The 27987-nt window shown below is 51.4% G+C and overlaps 1 protein-coding gene across 1 annotated transcript in view; it reads left to right on the top strand.

The window, feature by feature from the left end:
* The window catches only part of CACNA1S (calcium channel, voltage-dependent, L type, alpha 1S subunit), a 53639-nt gene that overhangs the window by 3888 nt on the left and 21764 nt on the right, over window positions 1-27987 (top strand). The window contains exons 2-26 of the mRNA XM_009999636.1: window positions 1767-1872; window positions 10189-10328; window positions 10899-11032; window positions 11462-11614; window positions 11901-12106; window positions 12703-12806; window positions 14519-14667; window positions 16800-16878; window positions 17244-17404; window positions 18098-18323; window positions 19573-19780; window positions 20078-20198; window positions 20419-20533; window positions 20656-20749; window positions 21231-21300; window positions 21524-21656; window positions 21940-22069; window positions 22801-22860; window positions 23487-23593; window positions 24003-24090; window positions 24353-24460; window positions 25301-25353; window positions 25872-26018; window positions 26251-26452; window positions 27853-27981. Coding sequence (XP_009997938.1) covers window positions 1767-1872; window positions 10189-10328; window positions 10899-11032; window positions 11462-11614; window positions 11901-12106; window positions 12703-12806; window positions 14519-14667; window positions 16800-16878; window positions 17244-17404; window positions 18098-18323; window positions 19573-19780; window positions 20078-20198; window positions 20419-20533; window positions 20656-20749; window positions 21231-21300; window positions 21524-21656; window positions 21940-22069; window positions 22801-22860; window positions 23487-23593; window positions 24003-24090; window positions 24353-24460; window positions 25301-25353; window positions 25872-26018; window positions 26251-26452; window positions 27853-27981 — 3223 coding nt within the window. The remainder of the gene's footprint in view (window positions 1-1766; window positions 1873-10188; window positions 10329-10898; window positions 11033-11461; window positions 11615-11900; window positions 12107-12702; window positions 12807-14518; window positions 14668-16799; window positions 16879-17243; window positions 17405-18097; window positions 18324-19572; window positions 19781-20077; window positions 20199-20418; window positions 20534-20655; window positions 20750-21230; window positions 21301-21523; window positions 21657-21939; window positions 22070-22800; window positions 22861-23486; window positions 23594-24002; window positions 24091-24352; window positions 24461-25300; window positions 25354-25871; window positions 26019-26250; window positions 26453-27852; window positions 27982-27987) is intronic.

Genomic DNA, 27987 nt, shown 5'->3' with positions numbered 1-27987 from the left:
CTTTCCCTTCTGCACTATCAGTGGCTAATGTGGTAGGACCTGAGCCATGGTTTCTGCTCCTTTTCCCACAGCTCTCTCCAATTTGCTTCATGATGCTGAATGGTCCCTGCATCTCTCCACCATCACAGCCACATGAAGACAAGGATGAGAGTTGGCAATGTTCGTTTCACCCTGTCAGAGTGGCCAGGGAAGCCTCTAATCTTTGGGTTCTGCCCCATTACCTGGAACACAGAGGGAAACAGCTTTTCTAGCTGACTTGAAGGGTCCAGAAAAGAAAAAATAACCTGTGATGAACATAGGACACACCTGGCAGCTCTCAACCAGCTCAGCAGGCCAGTGTGGAGAGAATGCTCCCTAGGTGCCCCTTGCTCTGTGGTGCTGGATTGAATAGTGGTATGGACACTGCAGCCCAAGGCAGATATTTTCATTTCCTCCATCTGCTGTTAGTTTCAGTGGCTTCCAGGGGTGCAGGCAGGGCAAATGGATCAGATACAACCAAGGTGTACTTGTCAAGAAACATTGTTGGCCAGGAAAATTTAGGATTAGCATTGTGACTAAATTGTAAATTTATTGTAGATTTTGGTGTCACACTGTACCCAGCTGTCTTCTGGCAGAACAAGGCCATTAGATGAGTGGGAAAGGCCCCTTTACTTTTAGATGTGTGAGTGGATGCTGGGTGTCGTGGCCAGGCACCAGCACCTCAGAACTGCAGCAGGGCCTGGATGTCACCAGCGTAGGGGCAGCAAAAGATGATGGTTGTCTTCTTTTCACGAGATGTCTACAGCACTCCCAGGGTACAACAGGGTGGTAGGTTTGGACTGCCCTGGGATGAACAGGCAGTGGGGTCTCTCAGGTGAGGGCTTGGCCATGGACAAGGTCCTGGAGCCAGAGTCTGAGCTCTTCTAGGGTGTCAACAGCATGATAGCAGAAGCTTGTCCATAAGGTTTCAATGGCCCAGCAGAGCATTGACAGCAGCAGGAGCCTGGGAGTAACAAAATGCCTGTCCTAGGGCCTTCAAGGGGAAAGAGCAAGTCACCCCATTTGTTCAGAGGTGTCATAGGGCCCAAACAGCACAATTCCACCTTCTAGGGAGGGCAATGAAGCTCAGGCTGAGCACTCTGGTTATTCCCAGCCAGTGGTCTTCATGGGGACGGTCACAGGGGCACTGAGGCTGTAGAACACCTGGGGATGTTAGCAGCTGGCTGGATGTTCTGCTAGGGGAGACCTTGGCTGAGCTGTCTTGCCCCTTTTAGTCAGGGAGACACCAGAGATCTGCACAGGAACATCTCCCTCATGGACAGTGAGTACAGAGGGAGCCAGGGCCAGCCCACTCTAAAAGGTGATGCTTTGGTGAAGTACCTGCACTATGGAAGAGAGTTCTGACCCTTCAGGATGATTCACTGAAGGGTTAGGAGGAGGAAACTACCAGGTCTCCTGTCACCTCATTATTCCTCCAGTGTAGCCTTTTAATTTGTGCCCCCTCCCCATATGTCCTGTGCCAAAACTGCTCCTCTCCAGCAGCCGTTCCCTGAGTGTCCAGGCCTTGCATCTCATCCTGGCCTATTCTTTCCCTCCCTGGTGACCCAAGAAATGGGCAGAACTGCAGATGTGCAGAGGATGAGGTCTGATGGCTCCCTCTGGTTCTCCATGCCAGTGGGAGGTTGTTTCCCTGTAGCCATGAGGGTTTCCCCACACAAACCCCAAGAGGGGACAAAGCTGTACCTGCTTTTTCATTCCTGTCTCCAATCCTTAACACTTCCTCTTAGACCCTTTGAGATCATCATCCTCCTGACCATCTTTGCCAACTGTGTTGCACTGGCCATCTACCAGCCAATGCCTGAGGATGACACCAACGTTGCCAACTCCAGCCTGGTAAGGTGCAGCCACTCCTGCTCTCCTGCTGACCCTCCTTGCTAGAAGCCAGGCACTCTGCCAAGCTGGGAAAGCTGATGGCCCTGGTGCAAGATGTAGTGGGGGGGCACTGTGGGGTGCAGGCAGAGTTGTTTCAGCAAGAGATGCTGCAAAGTCAGAGGGAGTCAGAGTGTTGGAGAAACCACTGCAAAGTGGGTTTTCAGAGGAGCTGAAAACTCCCCAGGTTGAACTCAAAGGCATCAGATTGGTGTGTGGAGTACACAGGAAGAAAGAATTGCTGCCAAAAAAGGAAAAAATTCCCTCCGTTTTTTATCATGACACTTCCAAAAGGAAGCATCCTGTTCCAGAAAAGCTGAAATGTTTTTCTTCAGCACTTTTGCAAGAAATTTTTCTGACCTTTCATTACAAAACTATTTTCATGTTGGTAATTTTTATTTAAGAGGCAACCCCCCCATCTGTGTTAAACAGAGAGGTTTCTCCTTTCTATTCGGTTATTCCATCCTTTTTTTTCTTTTCTTGTCTTTTTTTTTTTTTTCCCAGTCACTCCATTTTGCCTGGAATAAGATGTTTTGATGTGATCCAAATCAATAATTTGCACTATTTTTAGATTGTCCCTCTTCAAATCCCCACTGTGGTTCTATTCACATTGATTTCCATTGAGAGTCTGAGTTTGGTGACTGACAAAGCATCTAAATATGCCCTATTAAAATGAAATGTTCTGCTAATTTCAGGACTCCTTGGTGGTGGAGTGGGGAGTGTTGTGTGCAGGTATTGCTGCCAACTTGTGACTTAAAAAAACACCTCTCTGTTCTTTTGCCTGTTCTTTAGAGACTGCAGGGAAAAACATTAAAGCAAAGTCAAAGAATCTGAGATGCAAAGTAAGCTTTCACCTTATGCAGCATTTAGTTCTTGTACTGCTTTTGTGTCTTTCACTCTCTCCAGGCTTCAGTGGCACTGAAGATAGTGTTTATTTGTCATTTCCTTGGAAAAAAAAAGGAAATGGGTCACTATTGGCAATGTGTTACAAGATCTTTTAAAAAGAAAACCAAGATAGGCCCACAGAGGAGGGGAATTTAAAATGGGGGTGTTCTTTCAGCCTCCTCTGCCTGTGTGAGCAGCTTCTCTAGCAACTGCCAGATGGGGTAGAGCTCAAGACACTGGTTTTGGTTCCTTCCCTGGCCAAGGGGACACAACGGGTTTTGAAAGGTGCAGTTACCTCAGCTGGGAGGTTAAAGAGGCAAAGCAGAACTGGGGCAGGGTGGGCACAGAAAGCTGGAGATGGGGACAGAGGTGTTAGGAGGGGCTTTGGTATTTGGCTGAGTCCAGGATGTCTGCAAGGACAGGGCTGGAGAAAGCCCCACAGCATGTGGCAGTGTGGCGTGATGAGGGCGAAAACCTGGCAGTTCCCCACCTGGCAGTGCTCTGGGCAAGGACTAGTGCTGCCCAAGAAGGACCAATTGCCTTGCCCATTAGTGAGGGCAGGCAGGCCTGGACTCAGTGTGATCTAGAAATGAAATTTCATCTCCTTATATTGATTGCATATTAGATTACTTATGCTATAACCTACTGGGGGATTTTCTCAGCCTGTTGCCATGCCAACAGCCCTCTGTATCAGGAGCCTGGCAGCCCCAGGCCACTGTTTTTTCATCCCTGCTCTTCATGTCCGTTTGTCATCATGTTCTAGTGGCTCTGTAGGAGCAATCCCAGCTTGGAGCTGAGCCAGACACCCAGCACCTCATGGACCAGGCTGTGCTCTGTTTGGGGCCCACAGGTAGTGCAGCAAAGGCTTGTGGAAGGCATTTCTTCTGGTAGCACAGAGGTGCTGCAAGGCATTTAATCTTTCCATGTCACTTTTTAAATTGCCTTTGTTCATTGCTCAGTCCTCTCTGGAGAGGACTGAGTTTGTCTAAAACCTTTTAATTGTTGAGAAGGCAAAACATGTGAAGGGAAACTGAGGCAAAGCAGTGTGATCATTGTCCTATGTTACTTGTTGAGGTGGAATCATGGCTCCCTCTCATCAGACCTCACCACTAATCATAGAATCACAGCATGGTTTGGGTTGAAAGGGACCTAAGATATCATATAGATCTAACCTCCCTACATGGGCAGGGACACCTCCCACCAGACCAGGTTGCTCCAAGCCCCATCCAACCTGCCCTTCAACACTGCCAGGGATGGGGCAGCCACAGCTTCTCTGGGCAACCTGTTCTGGTGTCTCACCACCCTCACAGCAAAAAATTTCTTCCTAATGTCTAACCTAAATCTCCCCTCTTCCAGTTTTAATCCATTCCCCCTTGTCCTCTCACTGCCTGCCCTAGTAAAAGGCCCCTCCCCAGCTTTCAGTGTGTGAGAGCCTGTCCAGCCCAAGCTTCCTGCTGTGAAGCCTCCTACGTCCCAGGCTGTGAAAATGAAACACAGTGGAAGCTGCTCTGTTCTAAAGCTGGAGATCCTCCAGCACGGAGAGCCTTGGGGATGGAGCATCTCCTGGGAAACCTCTGGTACCACCATATTCCTGAAAGACTAGAAAACCTGGAAAGCAGCCGTGCTTGTGACTATCTTTCCAGGAACACCCAGGGAAGATTTGCACATGGAATCTACACTAAATTTAGAACTAGTCTCATGAAAACTTTGTTAAACAGAACTCATTTTGGGGGAAGAAAAAAGTATATTTAATACCATGTAAATCTTCTATTAATACATCTTGCTTTATTCTGGAAGAGAGTTGTTTAATTTCAACATATTTAATTATTTTTTTTAGATTAGATTTCTTCTAATTCAGAAGATACTTTTTGCATTGCTGGTTTTGCCTAATTTTGTCTAATTCTAATGAAATCAAAACATTTTCTTTGACCCTGATGAAATTATTTTTACTTTTCAGCTCAACAAAAATTTAGTTTCACTTTGACTTGAGTTCCCAAAATTGTCAGCGAGCTCCAAATCACACTGTCTTTCACTAGAAGCCTGGCTCCAGGAGCAAGCAAATTGAGAAATGTGCTTAGGAAGCCAGGTTATTCAAGGGGACTCACCCAAGAAAATACAGATGTCTGCACGTGAACTGACTGCCTGGACTCTGTTTATGGTCAATGGAGAAAAAAAGGCGAATTTAGGGTAGGGCTTATCCCCTAGGACAGTTAGTTTCCTCCTGTAGTGCTGGTGGGTGGTGTTGGACATGCTGCACACACTGAAGCACCTATTTTTCCCTGCTAATGAGACCCAAGGGTGATTGTTCCAGAGGAGGCCACCCTTGCAGAGCATCCAAAAGCAGCTGGGCTGGGTCCCATGTGCTTTTTAAGTGTATCTGGTAAGCAGGGGACAGCTGGAACTCAAGCTGTACAGAGGGTGCTCTTAATAACACAGGTAATGGTCTGTGTGTAGGCACTTTGTGATTGTCATGGAAAATGACTTTAGGTAGAACATGTTTAATATAAAGGATTATGTTTCCGAAAGTCCCCTTTTGGGTTACACTGGGTTGTGTCTCAGCCACAAGGATCAAGGGACCCCTGTGTTTTAGAGGCTGAACACAGCCCTGGGCACCATTCAGTTACAGGAGTGTGGGCACCTGATGCAGCTGCAGGTGTTCCAGGCCTCCATCTGCTGCTCTGGAGGGATGTGACTTGCTTGTGGGTCCTGTGTAACATCTGCCACCTCAGGACTGTCTCATGTAGCCCAGAGCCTCTCCAGGAAACAGCTATGTTTGGGCAGCTGACTCGTATCTAACAGTTCTAAAGCAGAGACTGCTGGTGCCGTGCTGTTTTTGAAGAGTACCTGCTGTAGGGTGTCTGTCCTTGAGGCTGGCATGGGTCACTCACTGCAGGGAAGTCCTGATCACAGAATCACCAAGGCTGGAAAAGACCTTTAAGATCACCAAGTCCAGCTTGTGACCTAACACCACCACATCAGCCAGACCATGGCACTAAGTCCAGCCTTTCCTTGAGCACATCCAGGGATGGTGCCTCCACCTCTTCCCTGGGCAGTCCATTCCAATGTCTGATCACCCTCTCCGTGAGGAAGTGCTTCCTAATATCCAACCTAAACCTTCCCTAATGCAGCTTCAGGCCAGGCCCTCTCATCCCGTCACTGGTTTCCTGGGAGAAGAGCTCAGCCCCACCTGACCACAACCTCCCTTCAGGGAGTTGTAGAGAGTGAGAAGGTCCCCCCTGAGTCTCCTCCAGGCTAAACAACCCCAGCTCCCTCAGCCTATCCTATAAGCCTTTCCCTATAGTCTCTTCACCAGCCTTGCTGCTCTCCTCTGGACCTGCTCCAGCACCTCAAGATCCTTCTTGAAGTGAGGGGCCCAGAACTGTACACAGCACATGTGGCTTTCCTAGAGCTTGAGGTCACCCTAGATCTGCTGGGGTCCCCTAACAGCTGTGAGAATAGACCACATGCACACACATCTCCCTCTGCAGACTCAGTTCCTGGGTGTTCAGGAACAGTCTTGCTCTGTGTGTTTCTCCTGCCTTAGCCCTGCCCTTAGCTCTGTGCTGGGGTCAGCACCCTGTCCCTTTCCTTGGCTCTGTCCCTTCCTGGCCCTACACACAGGTACTCGGCCACCCCAGGAGCCTTTTTATATACAGCCCTGCCAACCCAAGGTTGCCGTCTTTCAACCTCCTTCCCCCATGTACAGAGCTGGTGGGAGATTTTCTTCCCCCTTTTACACAGATCCCAGCTGTGCCTTTGCTGCCGTTTCCTGGTGCACAGCTCCACCCTCCAGTTTGGCCAGCATTGCTGAGCACTTGTCCTGAATGCCAGTAAAAAACCAGCAGCTTCCAAAGACCACTCCATGGTCCCCAGCTCTGCAACAAGACTTCCTCTAAGGGACCTTTCTGACTGCTCCCAGCCCTGAAGAAGGGCAGATTAGCTGCAGCTCCCCTGGATTTCTCTCAGGCTCCCCGCAACTGGGGAGCAGGCAGGTGTCAGCTGAGCCTTTGTTCATACTTTGTCCGTATCATTCTCCACTCCCTGGTTTTGCTGGATGAGGTGGTAGGACCCAGCAAAGCCTTTTCAAACCACACAGACCCAGGGCATCCAGTCCAGGGACAGCCCTCAGGAATGCCACCAAGACACCCAACCTGACATTTAGGCAGCTGGTGTGACAGGGAAGGGACATGGAGCAATGAGGAGCTCTGGGCAGTGACTGAGAGAGATCCAATGGGGAGCAGTTCATTGTAGGTCCTGGCCCATCCATGCTTGCAGAAGGGCTCGTGGAGAGGTTTATTGCTTTTTTGTTCCTGCCTCTGCTGCCCTGGAGTTTGTCAAGCCCAAATCTGTCATTTGTTTATGGGAAAGGAGGAGCTGTGCCTGGGAGATATGGCAGGAAAAACACAATCACAGAGCAACTAAGGGTGAAGGTACTTCGGGAGATCACCTAGTCCAACACCCTGCTCTAAAACAGTTGTGCAAATAGTTCAAAAACACTCAAAATCTTTCCTGCATGTCTCCCCATCCCAGGTGCTCCTTGTGCGCTGACAGAGGCCACTGTGAGAAGAAGAAATGTTTCTCTCAATGTCTCTTCCTGGACATGGTTCACAGCAGCCCTGAGTGGTCTGCACCACCCCCCACTTTCCCCTTCCCATGCCAGGTACCAGGGTTTCCTACCACATGCTCACAAGAGCTGCCTCCTGCTCCAGCCTTCACTTTAATCTTGATTTCTGAAGTGTGTGAGATTGCTGTAACTGAGTTCATCCAGCAGCCATCCTGTCCCCTTCTCCCTTTCACATCTGCAGGGCTTGTCACATCTAGATGTAGAGGAATGGGAGAAATGCTCAGAGCTGCTTCGTTCTGCAAAGCAGAGTTGCTGCAAGACCCTGGAGAGCAGCCTTTTGGCTGTTTTGTGTTTAAAAGGCCCTCATGAAATACTTCAGCAGCACAGATACCTGCTCTGTGTGTCCTGCTCAACCAATTGGTGCACATACAAAAACTATTTTTACTGAGGAGACATAGGTTGCCCAGGGGGAGTGTGGAGCACTTGGAGACACTGAAAAACTGCATGAAGAAATTTCTGAGCAACCCACTATAAGATGGCCCTGCTTTAAGCAGCAAGGGCTTGGACTAGATGATCTGCAGGGATCCCTGCCAACCTCATGCCTGCTGCGATCTGTGACAGCTCTCATGCATTGGGAAGTGCCATCCCTCAGCCTTGCAGCAAAGAGGAGTGTGAGACAGCAGAGGTGAAAGGGGCTGGAGCTGCAGGGGAGAAGGGACAGGTCCTGGCTGGGACCAAGAAGCTCCAGGGGAGGTGTAGGGGTGGATGGTGCAGGAGTGTGAACAATGGGCACAGAGGAGGGCAAGAGGCTGGGGGCAGTATGGAGGCATCATGAAGGAGTGTGACTGCTGAGGGTCTCACTGCATGTAGATGTCTTCTGCTGGGATGCAGGGCTAGCTGTCTGGCTGTGCTACTGTCAAGCTGACCCCTCACCATCTGTCCCCTGCTTTGACCAGCCGGAAGTCTTTCTCCCAGCCCTCCTACCCTCATTCTCTGAGAGGAGACCCCAGGGACATGTTGCTGGGGCTCATTCTGGAGCTCCCTGCATGACTGAAGGGGCTGGAGCCAGCCCTGGAGCTGGGGATCTGTGTCCTGCTACCCTGCAGCACTGCTGCTCTGCTGCTCCTTCAGCGGCCACGGGTTAGGTTACTCTGTGTCCATAATATGGTTGAAGCGTGTGTGTGTGTGTGTGTGTGTGTGTGTGTGTGTGTGTAGCAGCCTGGTGGGTTACACAGACCTGCATCTTTTTATAGTGGCCACTAGACGTCTGGGCCTTTCAGACACCCAATCCCAGCTGAGCCAGGCAGACCTGATGCCCTTCCCTTGAGCGGCTTCCCACCGTGGGTAGCCAGCTCTGAATTTTCGGGTGGTGAGGTGAGTGGCAGTGGCACAAAGCAGGTACTCAGTTGTTAGAAACTGGCCAGGACTTCACTGAAGTCTGTGGAGCTGTGCCTCTGCATGGTGTATGCTTTCCCCATTTCTCCTGTTTGCAGCAGGGAAGACACCCCCTCCACCACTGGCTGCTGGTGCAGCTCTGCAGTCCTGCACCTGCACCTTAAAGACAGACCCTGGTAACACCAGTAATCACAGCGCTTGGGTGTCTGCTCTTACCAGTGCTGCCCTCAGATTCAACAAGTAACTGTCACTTGTATGGGTGACAGTTGTGCAGGGACACTTGGCATGGCTACTGCTTTTGGACATAGTAACTCAGCAAGCAATGCTTCTGTCTGAGCCCTTTGCACTGAAATGCACTGAAATAGAGATAATTTTCCATTTGGCAAGCCAGAGGGACCCTGGGAGGAAGGTCTGCTCACAGCACAGCAGCCTCCCCAGTGGAGACCTGTTTCCAGTTTGGTCTCAGAGAGACGTTTCTGCCTTTCTGGGTGCAATTCCCTGCAGAGCATAAGCAGGGATGCTTCTTGCCCTTGATGGGGTGCAGATGGAGGAGAGGAAAACCAGAAATATAAATTGCCCAATCCATCTGGCTGTTTCAGAGGGATTTTAATCCCAGTCTGGAAAGGGCCATCAGCAGCAAGGGCAGTGATCACAGTGACAGGCAGAACCAGGTGGGCACAGGCAGCTCTTGGCCACACTCCAGGGTAAGATGAGCTGTTCTGGGCCCTGCAGCTGTGCTGAGCCCCTGCGGTTGGGTGTCAGGGTCTGCCTGGGAGTGGATACAAGGCCTCTGCCCAACAGAGCCCCCAGGCCACTTTCTCGCAGCTTACACTGCCATTACAGGCAGATGTCTGGCACTAGGCAGGAGGTCTTGAGCTCTAGGCCTGCCTTCCCTGGGAGCCCAGGGCACAAGGGAAACCACAGTACAGCTGTCTTGTTCCATGGTGGCTAAGTGGTGTCTCCAGGACAGACCCAGCAAGCCCTCAGCTGGAGAGGGTGAGGAGAAGGCATCAATGCTGCCTGCAGGAGGAAGATTATGGGAGAATGGGAAGGTGAGGCAGCAGGGAGAAGAACCAGAGTTGTGCAGTGTCCTGAATCAGGCACCTTTGCATGCTGGGTTGGGAAGTTGTGGTTTGGCTGGCATAGTCTGTAACAACAGGTACCCATAGCCCAGGGACATGGTCCTGTCAGGATGCCCTTGAAGAGATGCAGAGGATCATGCTGCAGGCTAGAGAGTGGCGTGTGGTGGCTCAGCATGCCACCCATCCTCCCCAGGGTAGCCACAGTGCTGCCTGGTGTTCGTGGGAGATCACAGATAGGTTGGCAGCAGGGGCTGATCCAAAGACACGCTGGGGGGCTGTGCATGGTGATGATGCCAAGGGAGGTGACAGTCTTCTAACAGATTATCCTCTCCCACTTGCCTTTCAAATCCCTAGGAGAAGATGGAATATGCCTTCCTGATCTTCTTTGCCATTGAGGCAATGCTCAAGATAATTGCCTATGGGTTTCTGTTCCATACGGATGCCTATCTCCGAAACGGCTGGAACGTGCTCGACTTCTCCATCGTGTCACTAGGGTAAGGCAGGAAGGGGAAGCTGCTGGTGCTTGGCATGTGCCAGACCTGGTCCACAGCCCATCAGCTACATCGATTTTTCTGATGACTGTAGTGGGTTTGCTAGCAACTTTTAGACACAGTTCATGGCCTTTTCCCATGGTTCATGCCTTGACATCCTCTGGGATCCTCTCTAACTCCTATTTCTTCCTGTCTGACTCCTCGATGACTCTCAGATTTCCTTACTCTGGGGAATGGGAGTGGCATGGGGTCCCTCAGGGTCTGGCACACAGGGAGAGGGTCCGCTGGGTGCCAAGTGGTCAGAAGGTCCCTGGCTGCTCATCAGTGAAGGCGGCACCCAGCAGAGAGGTGCCTGACCATGAGTGTGCCCAGAAATCTGGCTTATCCACGAGTTGTTCCTGGGTCAGGCTGAGCATGGATGACAAAGTCCTGCCTCTCATTTTCCTGCCTACAGAGCTCTGCATCCTTAGCACAGATTTCTTGGTCTCTGTCCTCATGCCCTTTTCTCTTTCTCCCTGTCCTTCCTTCTGCTTCTCCCCCTTCCTTCCCTGCTCTGTACCCCGGCTCTTTCAGGCTTGTCACCATGACCCTGGAGCAGGTAAATGCAAAGCAGACCGGGACTTCGGGGGGAAAAGGTGGCTTTGATGTGAAGGCCCTGCGAGCGTTCCGTGTGCTGAGACCCCTGCGCCTGGTGTCCGGAGTGCCAAGTGAGTGCTGGGCACCTGGGCTAAACCCCAGGGTGAGTGGCCATGGGGGCAGGTTTCTTGTTGCTGCTAGGTAATGCCCAGCCACAGGGTGGGTGTGGAGGAGACACGGGTTCTCACTCATCCCTGCAGCTTGCAGTTGTCAACACTGGGGATCTGCAGGCTGGCACACAGCTCCCTCCATGTCTCAGTGTCACCATCTTTGGATGGCCGGTGTGAAAGGGGCCAGGACCTCCCTCTGCTGATGGAGTCTTCCTCATGCCTGCATGGTGTATAGAGAAAGAATTTCTTGCTTCAAAGATTTCAGTCCCAACCCACCTGTGCCCCTCTTCCCTTGGTACTGGGCATTGTTAGAGGGGCTGACAGGAATGCAAGGTGCACCCAAAGCTTTTTAGGAAGTGATTGACCTCCTTTCCCTTCTCCTTGGTGCAGGTCTTCAGGTTGTCCTGAACTCTATCATCAAGGCCATGGTGCCCTTACTCCACATTGCCCTGCTAGTTCTCTTCATGATCATCATCTATGCCATTGTCGGGCAAGAGCTCTTCAAGGGCAGGATGCACAAGACCTGCTACTATCTCGGGACAGGTGGGGCTGTGGCAGGGGGTGATTTAGCAGAGGTGTCTCTGTGTGGCTGCTGTGGGGACCACAGAGGTTGTGTGGGTAGTAGAAAGTCTGGTCTTGCCAGCATCAGACCTGGGAGTGTGGCAGAACTGAAGGGTGCTTGGTACAACACACAGCACAGTGATGGTACGTGGTGTGGGGTGGTTGTGAAGGGGATCCCTTTTGGAAAGCTTATACAGGAGACTGGGAAGTGCTGGGACCAGCTCTATGTGTCCTGACCTGCTGCTCACACTATGGCTTTTCCCCTCAGATGTGATTGCCACCGAGATATCAGAGAAGCCAGCCCCGTGCACCAGCTCTGGCCACGGGCGACACTGTAGCATCAATGGCAGCGAGTGCCGCAGCGGCTGGGCAGGGCCCAACAACGGCATCACCCACTTTGATAACTTTGGCTTTGCTATGCTGACTGTCTACCAGTGCATCACCATGGAGGGCTGGACGGAAGTTCTCTACTGGGTAGGCTCCAGCAGCTTGCACCCAGTGCTGAGCTTGTCAGAGGTCATTGCTGGTTGTGCCTCAGAGCAGGGAATTCCCTTCAGGACACAGGACTCTCTAGCAGGGCTAGAGCTCTCTGCCAATGAACGACATCCTCCTCCCACTGAGCTTCATACTGTAATTCCCATTCCACAGTGCACCACGCGTGTCTTCTGCATCTCTGCAGGCACTGCTCAAGCTGTCCTTGCTCTTCAGGGAGACAGGAGGGTGCTCCAGCTCCAACCTTTGTGAGGGGTACAGGCCAAGCACAGTGATGACTTCATGCAAAATGCTTCAGCAGAAGCTCATGTTTTGCAGTTCTTGGGAGACTGTCTTGCTGTGGCTTGGGCATAGGGCTGATGTTTGCATCTGCTTCCAGAATGCTTGGGTCTGGCTTTAGTTCTGCTGAAACCAGAGGCAGGATTACCAGGAGGTAGGGCTTAGAGTCAGGTTTGTCTGCTGCTATCCCAAGCACTCACTTAGAGGGGCAAACTCCCAGAGGCTGTTGAGGGGGCCATAGGGAAGGCAGACAGCAGACAGTGTGTTCAGGATGCTTCATCTGCTTCTCTTCTTGCCAGGTAAATGATGCTATGGGGAATGAATGGCCCTGGATCTACTTTGTCAGCCTTATCTTGCTTGGCTCCTTCTTTGTTCTCAACCTGGTGCTGGGGGTGCTCAGTGGGTAAGTGCCACCCTGTCCTTTGTCAGCCAATCAGGGTGCATGATCAGAATGTGAGCACTGGCTGGTTTCAACTATGCAAGAAGAAAGCCTGGAGAAGTTTGTCTTTCTTTTTCTCTTCTATTCCTCTCCCCCTTTTTTGTTTTTCATGCTTAGGAACCCTGAGCCTTGAGTTACTTTTTATGTTAGTGTCTATAACTAAGGTTTTAGCTAACACAGAAATTGTTTCCCTGTAGCACAGGCAGCTGTCAGCAAAGACAGCCATGGAGCACATCATTAGGTGTTTGTAGCGTGGTCTGCCAGCACCCACAGCAAAAGAAGCTGAGCAGGGAGCTTCACGTAGCAAGTCTGACTCCATGGCTGTGACTGGAGACACTCGTACTCCCTGGTCCCCTCAGTGCTGCCATCCTGCTGTGAGCACCTATGATTTCCTTATGACCAACCTAAGGAAAATACCTTTGATAGGAAATCAAGGGATACAAGAGAATTATTGTTAGTCTAATTAATGCTTCAACACTCTCATCCAAATACAACAACGACCTATCATCACTCAGGTTACAATTATCATAACTTCTATGATAACTATGCCAAATGACTCAATTAGAGCTAATTCCCATAGCAGAACATTTAAAGCTGCTGTGCACAAAATATCTCTATTGCAACACTCAACCTACTGCGCATTGCTGTGGTGAGGTGCCAGTGTCCGAGTTTTGTTGCTGGGCAGTCTGTGTCGTCCTGGGGAACAAGAGGAGCTTTTCTCCTCAGTTCTGTGTAGGCTCAGGGTCTTTTTCATGTTTCAATCCTGTCTGTGCAAGTAGATCACACTCATTAACTCTGTTAGTTTAGAGGATTAGTTATACCCTAATAACTTTGATTTGTAAATCCTCTTCTGTGGCAATAACTGCAGAACTGCACAAGGTTAAAGCAAGTTGGGTATTAATTGAAATAAAACAAGGTAAAAAGCATAAAACAGACCACAGGCACTTGACCGTTTCATGAAGTTGTCTGTAACAACAGGATGAGCTGGACAATAACTGTTGGATCCTAGAGTAAGTTGCAGTCACAATAAAAGTTTCTGCAATATTTTTGCAGGTCCAACTAAAATATGTTTGAGATCAGGAATATTCAGAAAAGGCCTGAAAAGTCCTGAGGCTTAATATATCTAATTGTTGTTATAATGTCTTGAGACCTATTACTAACACATGTCAACACCAGGTTCTTTAACAAGAATGAGAAGAGTGGGACCTCCTGAATGGGCGGATCTGTCTTTTCCATGTTACCATGAGAAGAGTGTCCTTTTTACTTGCAGTGTGATGAGCTCACCTTCCCCACAGTGAGAGCCTGGGGCAGCTTTCTCCCCCGCAGCTGGGTGAGACCCATCTGCTCTAACCCTTAGCCAGGCTAGAAGACTTGCGCAGCCTCCAAATTCTAGTGCATCCTGCAGCAAGGAGCTCCCAAAGAGCAGCCAGTGGTGGGGGGAGAAACCCTACCTGCCTTCAGGCACCAGGTGATGGTTGCTCATGATCTTGCATCATGGAACAGGGCCAAGAAAGAGGCAAGTCAGTAGAGCAATCTAGTGGTAGCACTGGGATATTTCAGGCTTTTATCTTTCTGGAAGGATTGGCCTGGCACAGGACTGTGCTGACCTCCTGTTCCGACCTGACCTCCACACTGTCCCCCTCCTGAGTCTCACTCTGCTGCTTGCCTTGTCCCAGTGAGTTCACCAAAGAGCGTGAGAAGGCCAAGTCAAGGGGCACATTTCAGAAGCTGCGGGAGAAGCAGCAGCTGGAGGAGGATCTGAAGGGCTACATGGACTGGATCACCCATGCAGAGATCATGGACAGCGACCGGGCCAGGGGAGAAGGTACCAGCTCTACTTGGTCAAAGACCCTTAGCATGAGGTCTGGGTTCCTAACACTGAGCATCCTAGAGAGGCAGGGTAGAGACTTTGGAGAAGTCACAAAGACTTGGTTTGCTTGAAAAACTAGGAAACAAAATGCTTTGATCTCTGCAGAGCAGTTTCCTTCCTTTTATTTAATTTTTTTTCTTTCCTGAATCCTTTTATTGAATCTGACCCAACCTATCAATAACTCAGCCCTCACTGTTTTTAATATTTGCAGGCTACTAGCAAGACCTAGGTCTTCTTTGGCCAAATGCACTTGAAGTGGCCATGAGAAGTCATGAGGAGTATGTGCACTTCAGTGTTCAGGGCCACAGTGCAGGGTTGCTAGCTTCCACACAAACAGATTGCTTGACAGTTTAGAGTGATTAGAAGTAGCTCAGGGAAGGAGATGGATATACAGCCGTTTGGCCAAAGACTCAGCAAGGCCACTGAAGTGCTGTGTTTGCTGTGCCACTCTGCCCAGTGAAGTGCTTTTGATGCCTCAAGCTGAGCTGATACACGTGTGCAGAGAAACAGAGGGAAAGACAAAACATCTCTTTCACACCTGTGGCCTGAGCTCACACAAACATGTTGTCAGCATTTACTCAGGTCATAACTGACCCCAGTTTGCTCCATGCTGGGAGTGTGTGGTGCTGGGGCAGCCTCCGTACACTCATGTCTGTCCTGCTGCATCCCTGGGCTTCTGCTGCTCTTGCTGCAGCATGGCTGTTCCTTGTGCCTCCTGTTTGGTGTGCACCAGGCACTCAAAACCTTCTGCCCAAACTCTTGCTGCTGTCTCCCTGGGACAGTGTTTCTTGATGTCACTTCTGATGGGGAAGCTCTTCCTGATGTTCTCCTGGGAGAGATTCCGACCTTCATGTTCTTCCCAAGGGCTCCAAGCCTGGTATGTTGTCACAGTTTGACTCAGGATGGGCAAGGCAATTGAACCAGCAACAATAATGCCCTCAATCCCCTCCCCCTCCCACTCAGGTAGGGATAGGAGAGTTAGTATTAAGGCTGCATTTAGTGTTGGGGTTTTTGTTCAGGAAGTTATTATTGTAGATAGTTTAAGAGTTTTTGTTGTGTTTAGGGTTCCATGGGATTAGGTAGTAGGAATGGTGCTGTTCAGTGTATTAATAGTCTGGGAAATAAATGCATATGTTTTAGCAGGAAAAAAAATGCAGATGTCAAAAACATTTTGGCTAGACGGGGATTTAAAAGCATCTTGAGAAGCAATGAATACCTGAAATGAGTAATCACCATAAGAATAGAGGGAATGAGTATTCAATAATGCATTCATGCACACCAGAAGAGGTAAAATTAGTCTTTGTTACAATTTAACTCAGATCGGCAATTAAGTGAATGACAGTAATGCTCTCTATGCCCACCCTCTCCCACCCAGATAGGGAAAGGAGAGAGAATAAGGAGAGAGACTTCCTGGATTGAAAACTAAACTAGACTGCTTTAATTAAACACTAATGATAAAAGAAAATATGTACAAATATATACAAGTATGTTCAGGAATGTGCAGACTCTCTTGCCTCCCCCTGCCCCCAGCAGCTCCCCCAGCATCTCCTGAGCTGTGAGCAGCCCTGAAATGCTGGAGAGAGCTGGAGAGAGCTGCTGGAGAGAGGGCAGAGCAGACAGGAGCTGAGGGGAGAGTGATGAGGGGCAGGGATACACGGGCCTGGGGATCAACAGGGATGGACAGACAGAGTCCTCCCTGGACACCTGCCATGGATGGGAGAGAAGGGCAAAAGAAGCAGAAAGGGGCTTGACTTCCATGATCCCTGACCTTACACTAAACTAACGTGTATCTATATATATGGAATATCTCTGGCTGAATCTACTGTCTGTGTAGTTCACTCCTCCCTAAGGGGGGGTTGCAGATATGACTCTTCTGCTTCCTTAATAATCCGAAGCAGCAGATTCCATAAGCAGAGCAAAGTGTTCTTGATCTCTTGGCTGTGACATAAACATTCGGGCATTATCAGTCCACTAGCTGGAAAATTTGCTGCTAGTTCGAAGAGAGCTCACTTAAAAAAAAAAAATCAGTAAAAACAAAACTGGCTTAATCTTGGCTCCAACCAGGACACATATCATTCCTTCCATAGGTATGGCATCAGATGAAGGAGGTTCAGAGACAGAGAGCTTGTATGAAATTGAGGGCATGAACAAGTGGCTTCTGTACTTGTAAGTATGCACTGGTTGAACCATCTGCTACTTTGCATTTGAGCTTGCATAGTAGTCTCACTTGCTGTCTGGCTGGACCAGGCTTTCTTGTCGCCACTGGTTTCCGTGGGAGAGCCAGGGGCTGAGTGCTCAGGAGGAGGTGCAAACATTGCAAACAGCAAACAGACAATTTGGTTCTGGTACTGGCAAAAAGGCATTGCGATGCCTGAGTGATTGCTTCGTGTTCAAGGGGCAGGGTTATGTTCTTCAACCCCACTCAGGGAAGGCCCCTGCAGGGAGCAGGGTGGCTTTACTCTGCAGCCTGCAGGCACAACCGGGGCTGGACCCCCTGGTTGATCCCGCTGACCCTCTGACCATCTCTCCAGACGTCACTGGAGGCGTTGGAACCGAATGTTTCGTAGGAAGTGCAGGGATGTGGTGAAGTCCAAGTTCTTCTACTGGCTTGTCATCCTGCTGGTGGCACTGAACACCCTCTCCATTGCCTCTGAGCACCACTTCCAGCCAGAATGGCTGACACAGGTGCAAGGTGAGTGAAGAATCTGAGAGGAGTGGGAGGGCCTGGGATCCCTGCTGCCCTGGAGGCACATGTGAGCTCTCAATGTGTACACACAGCCCCACTGGCACAGCACCATGGCCCTTGGACATGGGCAGATTTGCTTCTGCATACAGACACAGCCTGCCCAGGGATGTGTGTGCAGTGTCCATACCACACTGTCACACAGCTGCACCGTGAACATGACTGGTGCACACAGGAGCACAGCATAGCACCTACCTCCTTAGGGATGGGGAGCACATGCAGGGTGTGCACATCTGCAGCTGTGGATGCACAGTGCACACAGACACATACTGCTTGCACTTGTGCAGTACAGCCATGCACATACAGTCACTCTGCCGGTACCGCCCCACAAGTACACACAGACACACGGAATGCAGCTGTGCACACAGCTCAGCCCCATGCACACACATGTGCACAGCTGTGTACCCGGGCACAGGCTGTGTGGGCTCCCATACAAAGGACAGCCACGCTCTCACATGTACCAGCACAGGGTTGCAAATCACCCTTCTCCTCATCTCCCTTTCCCATGTGCTCCCTGAAGCAGCATTCGCTGCAGCACAGGGCTCAGTGGTGGGCAGAGAAGCTCTACCTGCCTTCCCTTCCTACTGTGTCATGCTGAGATGAGGAGGTCCATTCTCTGATGGGCTGGATCTCCCACCCCAGACAATGCCAACCGGGTGCTGCTGGCACTCTTTGTGGCTGAGATGCTACTGAAGATGTATGCCCTGGGCCTGCGCCAATACTTCATGTCGCTCTTCGACCGCTTCGACTGCTTTGTGGTGTGCTCGGGCATATTGGAGACCATCCTGGTGGAGCTTGGCACCTTGTCACCCCTGGGCATCTCTGTGCTGCGTTGCATCCGGCTCCTCCGCATCTTCAAAATCACCAGGTCAGGCAGGGAGCTCTGGGGGAGCTGGGGGCTTTTCGTCCCCAGGCATCACTGGCCTTGTCCCTGGGGAGGGCTGCGGCATGAGGCCAAGTAGGGGATTCCTGCCTCCAGAACATGGTCTGGGAGTGGCAAGGAGGACAGAGCAGTCTCCTGCAGTCCCTATTTCGGTCTTTGCTATGGTGTGTTGTAAATGGGGGTGCTATAGACCAGGACTCCTGGTTTCTCTTTCTGGCACCAACTCTCTGGTCATCCCCCTTCCCCATTCTGTCTGCTGGTGCCCAGTGCCCAGCTTATAGAATCACAGAATCATAGAATCATTAAGGTTGGAAGGGACCTTAAAGATCATCGAGTTCCACCCTCCCTGCCATGAGCAGGGAACCCAGCACTAGACCAGGTTGGACAAAACCTCATCCAACCTGGCCTTAAAAAACTCCAGGGATGGGGCGTCAACAAGCTCCCTGGGCAACCCATTCCAGTTCCTCACCACCTTTATAGTGAATAATTTCTTTCTAATATCTAACCTAAATCTGCCCTCTCTCAGTTAAAAAACATTACCCTTTGTCCTATCACTATCTTATCTGATGAAAAGTCCCTCCCCAGCTTTCCTGTAGGCCCCTTTCAAGTACTGGAAGGTGCTCTAAGGTCTCTCTGGAGCCTTTTCGTCTCCAGGCTGAACTGCCCCAACTCTCTCAGGCTGTCTTCATGGCAGAGCTGCTCCAGGCCTTTGATCATCCTGATGGCCCTTCTCTGGACCCTCTATACAGGTCTATATCTTTCTTGTGCTGAGGGCACCAGAAGTGTACACAGTTCTCCAGGTGGGATCTGACCAGAGCAGAGTAGAGGGGCAGAATCCCCTCCCTGGCCCTCCTGGCCACACTTCTTTTGGTGCAGCCCAGGACACAATTGCCCCTCTGGGCTCCAGCACTCACTGGTGGTTCATGTCCAGCTTCTCATCTACTACCACCCCCAAGTCCTTCTCCTCAGGACTGTTCTCCAACCATTCTACCCCCAGCCTGTATTTGTGCCTGGGGTTGTGCCAACCCAGGTGCAGGACCTTGCACTTGGCTTTGTTGAACTTCATGAGGTTGGCACTGGCCCACCTATGAGTGGTGCTGGTTCAGAGTTCCCCTTGCCAGATTGCTGGAGCAACCCCCTGGGCCAGGCAGTCTGTTCCCAGCACCTACCTGGTGCTGCCCACAGCCTTCCCCCTCCTTCACTCCCCATACTCTCCTGCCTCTTCTTTCCCCAGGTACTGGACATCTCTGAGCAACCTGGTGGCTTCCCTGCTCAACTCAGTCCGCTCCATTGCCTCTCTGCTCCTCCTTCTCTTCCTCTTCATCATTGTCTTTGCCCTGCTGGGCATGCAGCTCTTTGGAGGCAAGTTTGACTTTGAGGATATGGAAGTGAGGCGCAGCACATTTGACAACTTCCCCCAGGCCCTCATCAGTGTCTTCCAGGTATGGGACCGGGGGAGGGGCAGCAGGAGCTGAAGAAAGGGGTGCTAGGGGCTGTCCCTAGCTGTGGGTCTCCTGGCAAGAGCTGGGGCTCAGAGAGATGTGCGTTTGTGGGAGGTGATGTGGCTCTGAGGCAGGAGCAGGGAAATGTGATTTGAGTCATGAGCAGTAGTGCAGGTTTAGGGATGGAGCAGGGAGGTGAGGTTTGGCTGTAGGGCTTTGGGGGCTGGATCAAACTGTGGAGTTCTGCTGTGCTCTGCTGCAGTGGCTCTTGAGTCCCTATTTCTGTTCTGCTCCCAGATCCTGACTGGAGAGGATTGGAATTCAATCATGTACGACGGGATCATGGCCTATGGGGGCCCATCCTTCCCTGGCATGCTGGTCTGCATCTACTTCATAATCCTCTTTGTCTGTGGGAACTGTATCCTCTGCTGCCAAAGCCAGGCCAAGGTTCCTTGGACCCAACCCCATGGCACCAGCTGTGCCGGGCTGGGAAGGAGGGAGGGTGGTGCTTCCTTCAGCTTTTCAATGCTGGATTCAACTCCAGGAAGGTTTCTCAGGGCACTATGGAGACCTTAAGCACCTCTGGCCGCATCATCCAAATGTGAACCAAGTTAATGTCCTTAGCACTGTCCTTGCAGATATCCTCCTCAATGTCTTCCTGGCCATCGCTGTTGATAACCTGGCGGAGGCTGAGAGCCTGACCCTAGCCCAGAAGGCCAAAGCAGAGGAACGCAAGCGGCGGAAGATGTCCAGGTGTGTGCTGCAGTCCCTGTCAGTGGGAGCTCCCAAATCAAGTGTTTTGGTGTGTGGGGAACAAACATTGCCTAAGCCCCTGCCCAGAGTTCAGTACCTGCTCTCCCCTCTTCTCCACTCAGAGGTTACCCAGAGAAGTCTGAAGATGAGAAGCAGATGCTGGCAAAGAAGCTTGAGCAGAAAGCAAAGGGAGAAGGGATTCCCACAACAGCCAAGGTCAGTGCTGCTGGGGTTGAGCCTTCAGGAGCCCCTGGCTCCTCCTCCTATGATCCAGAACTGACAAAGGCTTGGAGCCAGGTTGGGCCTGGACTTCTCTGGGCCAGAATCATTTCTCACCTTAGCATCCTCTGGTGATGGGGGCTCTCTGGGGCGAGACATGACATGTTGCCTAGTGACACAGGTCCATTGCTGGGTTCCTCTTCCTCTGGATTAATTTCCTTAGTCAAAACCAGTTGTGGGAGCTCCATGGGAACTCACCTGGGAGTCACCTCATGTCTTATTCCACCCCTGGTATAGGTGCATGGCCCCAAACTCTTGCCCAGCACAAATTCCTCTGTCCCATCCCCTTAGTTTCACTCTTCACTCATATTGCAGATATGACTTCCAGGATGAGAGGGTGTGGCCAACATGCAACATTTGGCAGCAATACTGGCACACACAGCTGTATGTCCTCCTCTCTGTCTTTCCCTTGTTTCAGTTAAAAGTGGATGAATTTGAATCCAATGTCAATGAAATCAAAGATCCCTACCCTTCTGCAGACTTCCCAGGTAAGATTTGTCCCCAGCAGGAAAGCTGAGGACGCACTGCGGTGGGATGGTGCTAGAACCCTGGCTGTGTGAGGAGCAAAAGATGTGGTGACCCTCTGCAAGCCTCGGGATTCTGAGGTCCTTCTGGCACAGATGCCAAGACCGGATCACAGGGTTGTCCATAAGGTCACATTCCCTTTCCCTCTCTGGGTGATTCTTTTCCTTCCTCATGGCCACCCTGCAGGTGATGATGAGGAAGATGAGCCCGAAATCCCTCTGAGTCCTCGGCCCCGTCCCCTTGCAGAGCTACAGCTGAAGGAGAAGGCAGTGCCCATGCCTGAAGCCAGTTCGTTCTTCATCTTCAGTCCAACCAACAAGTAGGCACTGACCCTTCTCCCTGCCGTGTGGAGCCAGGCCTGGCCCAGGTACCTCTGGCACTGACCCTTACCAGTGAGGAGTGAGGTCCTACTTGTGCATAACAGCCAGCTCTGAAGTAAGCCAGTCGACTGCAAAAAAGTCTTTGTGGAAGGGCTGGCACAGAAATCCCTTCATGCTGTCCAGTCCTCAGCATTTAGCCGTAACTTTCTTCCAGGCCACCATGACCTATCTGATGTCCCTCTGGCCCCTCGCAGCATCTCATGGTGTTTCTGTCCGTGGCAGGTTTCGAATGCTGTGCCACAGAACTGTCAATGCCACCTGGTTCACCAACTTCATCCTGCTCTTCATCCTGCTCAGCAGCATCTCCCTGGCAGCCGAGGATCCCATCCGGGCCGAGTCCTTCCGCAACCAGGTGTCCATGGAGCTGTGGAGGGTTGGGATGGGTGGGAAGACCCCAGCTGCTTGCTTGCTGTCATGCCTGGGCAGGTAGCTGTGGTTTCATCCCTGCCTCTGGGAGAGCAGTACACTCTGGGAGGAGAGGCTGGTTGTGTTTTCCATGCAGGGCACAGATGGGACAAATTTTTACTGCTCCATGTCTCAGTTTACTTCTGGGTGAGGATATCCACCTGACAGAGTAGGCAAGATTACCTTCATTGAAGGCTGTGGTGGGTTACTGGGGATAGGGACAGCCTCCAAAGTGGCAGACTGGATCAGTGGTGTGTGCAGTACCCTGAAATGCTATGGCATGGAGCAGTGGTAGCCACAGGTCTGGCCACCCAAGGCATGAATGGGTCTGCACCCATGCAGTCTGGTAGGGACTGGGAAGTCTCACACAAGACAATTTCCCAGGGCACTCGTAGCTTCTGGGGATCAGATGCTTTCAGGTGATGCAGGACAAGCCTCATGTCCTTGGAAACTTGGAGCTCGGTCCCAGGCTGCAGGTTGGATTATGCATGGGGAGAACCAGCAAAGTTGAGGGAAAACCACAAGTCGTCTTGGCTGGGTGTACAGGCTCTGTTGAGCTAGATGGTCTCTTCAGGCCATAGAGTGCAGGGCAAACGCACAATGCCAGGGTGTTTGAACAGACTGGAGCATTTCCCATGTCACACAAAACTTATCCAGTTCTGATGCTTCTGTCCCCAGATTCTTGGATACTTTGACATTGGTTTCACCTCTGTCTTCACAGTCGAAATTGTCTTAAAGGTGAGTCTATCTGCCCTGTGGTCCTGGCCATGGGCATCACCCAGTGCATGGGTTTAGGCTGTTCTGGCCATGGGCACTCATGGTCTTTGGGCACAAGCTTGAGGTCTCAGCAAGGAGAAGCTGGCAGCTGATTGTCGTGTCCCCAGAGTTCATGCAGTCTAGATGGTGCATGACCTGCCCCAGGGGCCATGTGTCCCCTCCAGTGAGGTCAAGCAGCTGAGTCAGCTGTGCTGTGACACAGGGACAGATGGGCCATGGCACTAGCATTTTCATTCTGACATGCCCTTAAGAAAAACTTGGAGAAAAAGAAAGCAGTGGAATTCTGTGAAGTAAAACAGTAACTCAGAAGCTGCTGCATGTTGCTCCCACTCTGAGTCTCTTTACTCTTCTTGTCTTTAATTTGCTGAATAACTGGGAAGTGTTTTGTCTCTAGCAAGTACAGTACAGAGGATTCCCAGTAGAAGTCAGTTTCCTGTCTGACTGCAGAGGCAGAGGTCTGCGCATGATAGTGTCCCCAGGTCATGGAGCTCTGAGAAGCCCCTAGTACCTTGTCCACCTCAGGACTGTGGAGGGACCATGCCCCCAAGCCCTGCCTGGCCTCTCTCCTAACTCCTTGTGCTCCACAGATGACAACCTATGGTGCTTTCCTGCACAAAGGCTCTTTCTGCAGGAACTCATTCAATATCCTCGACTTGCTGGTGGTCGCTGTCTCCCTGATCTCCATGGGATTCGAGTAAGCACTTCCGTGCCTGGCAGGGAGGGCACTGGTCTGTTGGCAGCTGCAGCTCTCTGTGCTGAATGCAGCAGGAGCAGCCCAAGGGCTGGTGATTAGCCCATGAGTTAGTGTCCATAAAGTCATCCTTAGGGGGACAGGGCATGGAGAACTAGGAGACAGGGTGGCAAACTCCTGGAGTACCAAAGGTGAAAGATCTGGATAGGAAGTCAATTTGGAGCTGCTTTCTGCAGCTGCCAGTGTCCCTTGGACTTATGCGGGGTGATGGCTTAGTGACAATTGGATGTCTCTGCCATCTCTTGCTCCTCAACCCTAGTCCCAGCCTGGCCTCCGTGGCTGCTTGGTGGGGCTATGCCAGGCTGGCCTGGGTAGGGGAATGGCCCCATCTTAAGTCTGCTTTCCTCCTTAGGTCCAGTACCATCTCAGTGGTGAAGATCCTCCGGGTGCTGAGGGTGCTGAGGCCTCTGCGAGCCATTAATAGGGCTAAGGGGCTGAAGGTAAGAGGGAGGCAGGGGCTGGGGTTCCTTGGCTCATGGAAGTCCTCACAGGAAGTTCTGTGGCAGGCATCATGCCCTCTGGGTGTGATGGGCCAGAAACCCAATTCCCACTCCCCATCTATGGAAGGAGTCTGCCCCATCCCACTGCTCTCAGCAGGCTCCTGCTCTTTTTGAGACCTGTCCCTGCAGGAGAGGGTGTGGGACACCCAGGAAGAATTTTCTCCAGATGTACTCACATGTGCACTGTCCTCAACCTCTGCAGCACGTGGTCCAGTGTGTGTTTGTGGCCATCAAGACCATTGGTAACATTGTGGTCGTCACGACATTGCTGCAGTTCATGTTTGCCTGCATTGGGGTCCAGCTATTCAAGGTAAGAGATGTCTCTGATGGGCAGGAGAGATGTTCTGCTCAGGCACAATCTGGACAGGCACTTCTAGCCACAGTGCTTGGGGATGGTGTCTGCAAGTGTTGAGGTCAGCACAGGCTGTACTCTCTGTGCTCTGCCGGAAGACCTGCCTGCACCAGACCTCCCAGCAGAGGAGCCTGCAATGGGAGCAGGGCAGGAAAAACCCAGGACAGTGGCAGGTCCGGACAGCACATGTAAAAAGACCAGCTGCCTTGTCTCACTTAGTGCCTCCGTTTCCCCTTTCCAAGGCAGTGAGTGCTTCTGACTTCCTCTGTAGTTTGGTTGCAAAGTGTTTCCTGTTCCACAGCACTTCTCTTGCTTTCTGGGCCTTGGCTGCTCCAAGGCAGAGCTGACCCTGGCTGAGTTCAGCTTTTTTCTTACAATGGAGCTTAAATTCCCAGCCAACATGGGGACAGTTTCCAGGACACCCCGTAGACTGAGCAGACCTGTCAGCACACCTTAACTTTTAATCTTGTCGTTACTGCTTTCTTCTCTGCTTTCTAAATAGTTGGCTCCCAAGTAGAATGAGTTAGATAGGGCTCAGCTCATGGCCCTAGAAGATCAGTTCCCATCACTGAGCCATGTTTACTTGTGTTAGCCTGGGTGTGCCTCCAAGGTCTCCATGGCTGCTGAGGCACCTGTGACCTGGGCTGCATTGGTGTTCAGTGTGGGGGTGTGGGGCAGGGGACAGAGTCATCATGGAAGCAGGGTGGGGATGGCTGTGGGCTGTGAAAAATTCAGATCACCCAGTGCTTCTGAAGTGACAGCAAAGTCACAGCCTCTCCTCACCTCTGTTAAATGCAGGGCAAGTTCTATAGATGCACAGATCCATCCAAGATAACAGAGAAGGAGTGCAGGTAAGAGCTCCCTGCTACTCAGCCAAGGTGGGACAGTGGCCAGGGGTGGGAGGGCTGTGTGTGGCAGGGAGTGGTGGGAGGGCTCTGGAAGGGACTGGGAGTGGTCTGGAGGGTACTGGGGGGCACTGGGATATGGGGAGGCAGCATGAGAAGGGACTAAGAAGCACTAGAGGGTGACTTGGAGGGAACTGGAGGGCACTGGGAGAGACTAGGAAGGGTCTGGGTGGCACTGGAGTATGGGGAGGGGGCATGGAAAGGGACTGGGAATGATTAGGGAGATGCTGAGAAGCACTGGGTGGACACTGGGAGAGGTCTGGGGGGCATTGGGAGGTATTGGGAGGGGAGGTCACATCCAAAAAGTGGAGCTGAGGTCTTGTGCTGTCCTCCCTCACCCTGGGCTAAATCAGAAGCCAGCACGGGGCTGTCCTCCCCTCTCAAGGACCAGATCCCTGTGTGAGTGCCACAGTGGGTGGGTGATGGGGGACTGGCCTGGTGAGCACCACATCCCTTCTCTGCAGGGGTTATTTCATCAACTATGTGGATGGGGACCCCACGCAGATTGAGCTTCAGAAGCGTGTCTGGGTGCACAGCAGCTTCCATTTTGACAACGTCTTCTCAGCCATGATGTCACTTTTCACTGTCTCCACCTTCGAGGGCTGGCCAGAGTGAGTCCGGCCAGGGACGGGGTGAGCTAGGAGCAGGTCATTTCCACAGCCTTTACTGGGGTCAAGGAGCAAGGCTAGCCATCCTGGCAGTGGCTGTGGAGCTGACATGGTCATGCCAGCAGCCCTGTCCCTCTGTAGCTGGATTCAAGATGTCCCCAGAGCTCTCCATAATCTTCAAAATGCTCTTTCTCACCTAATTAAGATCTCTGTTGACTCACTTTCCCTCCTGTAGGCTGCTGTACATGGCTATTGACACTAATGCTGAGGATACAGGTCCTATCTACAACTACCGGGTGGAGATTGCAATGTTCTTCATTATCTACATCATCCTCATTGCCTTCTTCATGATGAATATCTTTGTGGGCTTTGTTATTGTCACCTTCCAGGAGCAGGGGGAAAATGAATACAAGAACTGTGAGCTGGACAAGAACCAGGTAATGGGACTGCTGAGGCAGGACAAGATAGACCAGCCCTGGATGTGGCACCCTCGGGGCTGACTGATTTGTATCAGCCCCTAGTGGACCTTCTGGTGCAGGTGGGGTGCCCAGACAGCTGGAGCAGAGGCTTGGGGCCAGGTCTGGGCTCCCCAGTACAAAAACTACATGGATGTACTATAGTGAGTCCAGCAAAGGGCCAGTGAGATGATGAGGGTCTGGAGCATCTGTCATACAAGGAGAGGCTGAGAGCTGAGTCTGGTGTTGAGAAGGGAGGCCCATAGGGATCTTACCTCTGTGTACGATGACCTATTGGGAGGGTGTAAAGAAAATAGATCCAGGATTGTATGTGTTGTTCCCAGTGATGGGAAAAAAAGGCAATTGGCACAAACTGAAGAAAACAAGAAATTCCATTTAAACATTAAAAAAACCCTTTTCATGGTGACGGTGGTCAAGGACTTGGACAGTTTACCTGGAGAGGAGATGAAGTTTCCATCTTTGGAAGTATTCAGAACCCATCTGGACACAGTCCTTGGCAACATGCTCTAGCTGGCCCTACTCTGGGCAGGGAACTTTGACCTTCTCCAGAGTCACCTTCTGCTGTCAGCCCCTCTGTGATGCTATTGTGCTGTGCTTCTGGCTGGGGACATCAAAGTTGAAAGCAGCAGAAGCAAGGCCAGCATTGGCAGAGGACATGGCATGCACTGGGGAGGACAGCTGGAATGGAATGCCTGCAGGCCCAGGGAAATTGCTGGCATACTCCTTTGTTGAACAGGCCTTTAGAGGACATGAACTGCATGTGTGCTCAGCAGAGATGGCCCAGGCCTGCTGGGCAGAGAAGGGCCTGTTCATCAGGCTCCCAGATGCAGAGAGGAAAATCAGTGCCCCCTTCACCTCTGCTTCATGTGATGTTTTTGACATGGATGTCACTTTGGACTTGGTAGAGTTAGGTTAATGGTTGGTTAAGTTAGGTTATGGTTGGTAGAATTAGGTTATGGTTGAACTTGATGATTTTAAAGGTCTTTTCCAACCAGAATGATTCTGTGATTCTCTGTCTTCAAGCTGCTCTCGAAGTCCTGAGAGCTCCTAGGAAAGTGCCATGGTAAGCAGGCAAGCTCAGAGTGGAGGGGTCAGGTGAAGGGCAGCACAGCAAGCTTTGGAGGCCAGCAGTAGCCTTGCAAAGTTAGTCCCATGTGGATGCTCTGGGGGAGTGTCTGCAGAAAGCAGAACCATCACTGGCCCTAGTGCACATCACTGAGCCTAGAGAGAAGGGAGGACCCAACCTGTGTCTGAGGGGTGTGCAGAGTTGCTGATGCTCTGCTGGTGCTGCTGCTCTGTGTCCCTGGCACTGCCCTGTCCCCCCTGTGGCTGTGGGGTCACACCTGCCCTCCCCTCTCCAGCGCCAGTGTGTGCAGTACGCCCTGAAGGCTCGTCCGCTGCAGCGCTACATCCCCAAGAACCCCTATCAGTACCAGATCTGGTATGTGGTCACTTCCTCCTACTTTGAGTACCTCATGTTCTTCCTGATCCTGCTG

The sequence above is a fragment of the Chaetura pelagica genome, unplaced genomic scaffold (genome assembly GCF_000747805.2).
Source record: "Chaetura pelagica isolate M959 unplaced genomic scaffold, ChaPel_1.0 scaffold286, whole genome shotgun sequence".
Classification (NCBI taxonomy): Eukaryota; Metazoa; Chordata; class Aves; order Apodiformes; family Apodidae; genus Chaetura; species Chaetura pelagica.
Note: the sequence above shows the minus strand (reverse complement) of the source record. Positions and strands in the feature narration are given on the sequence as shown.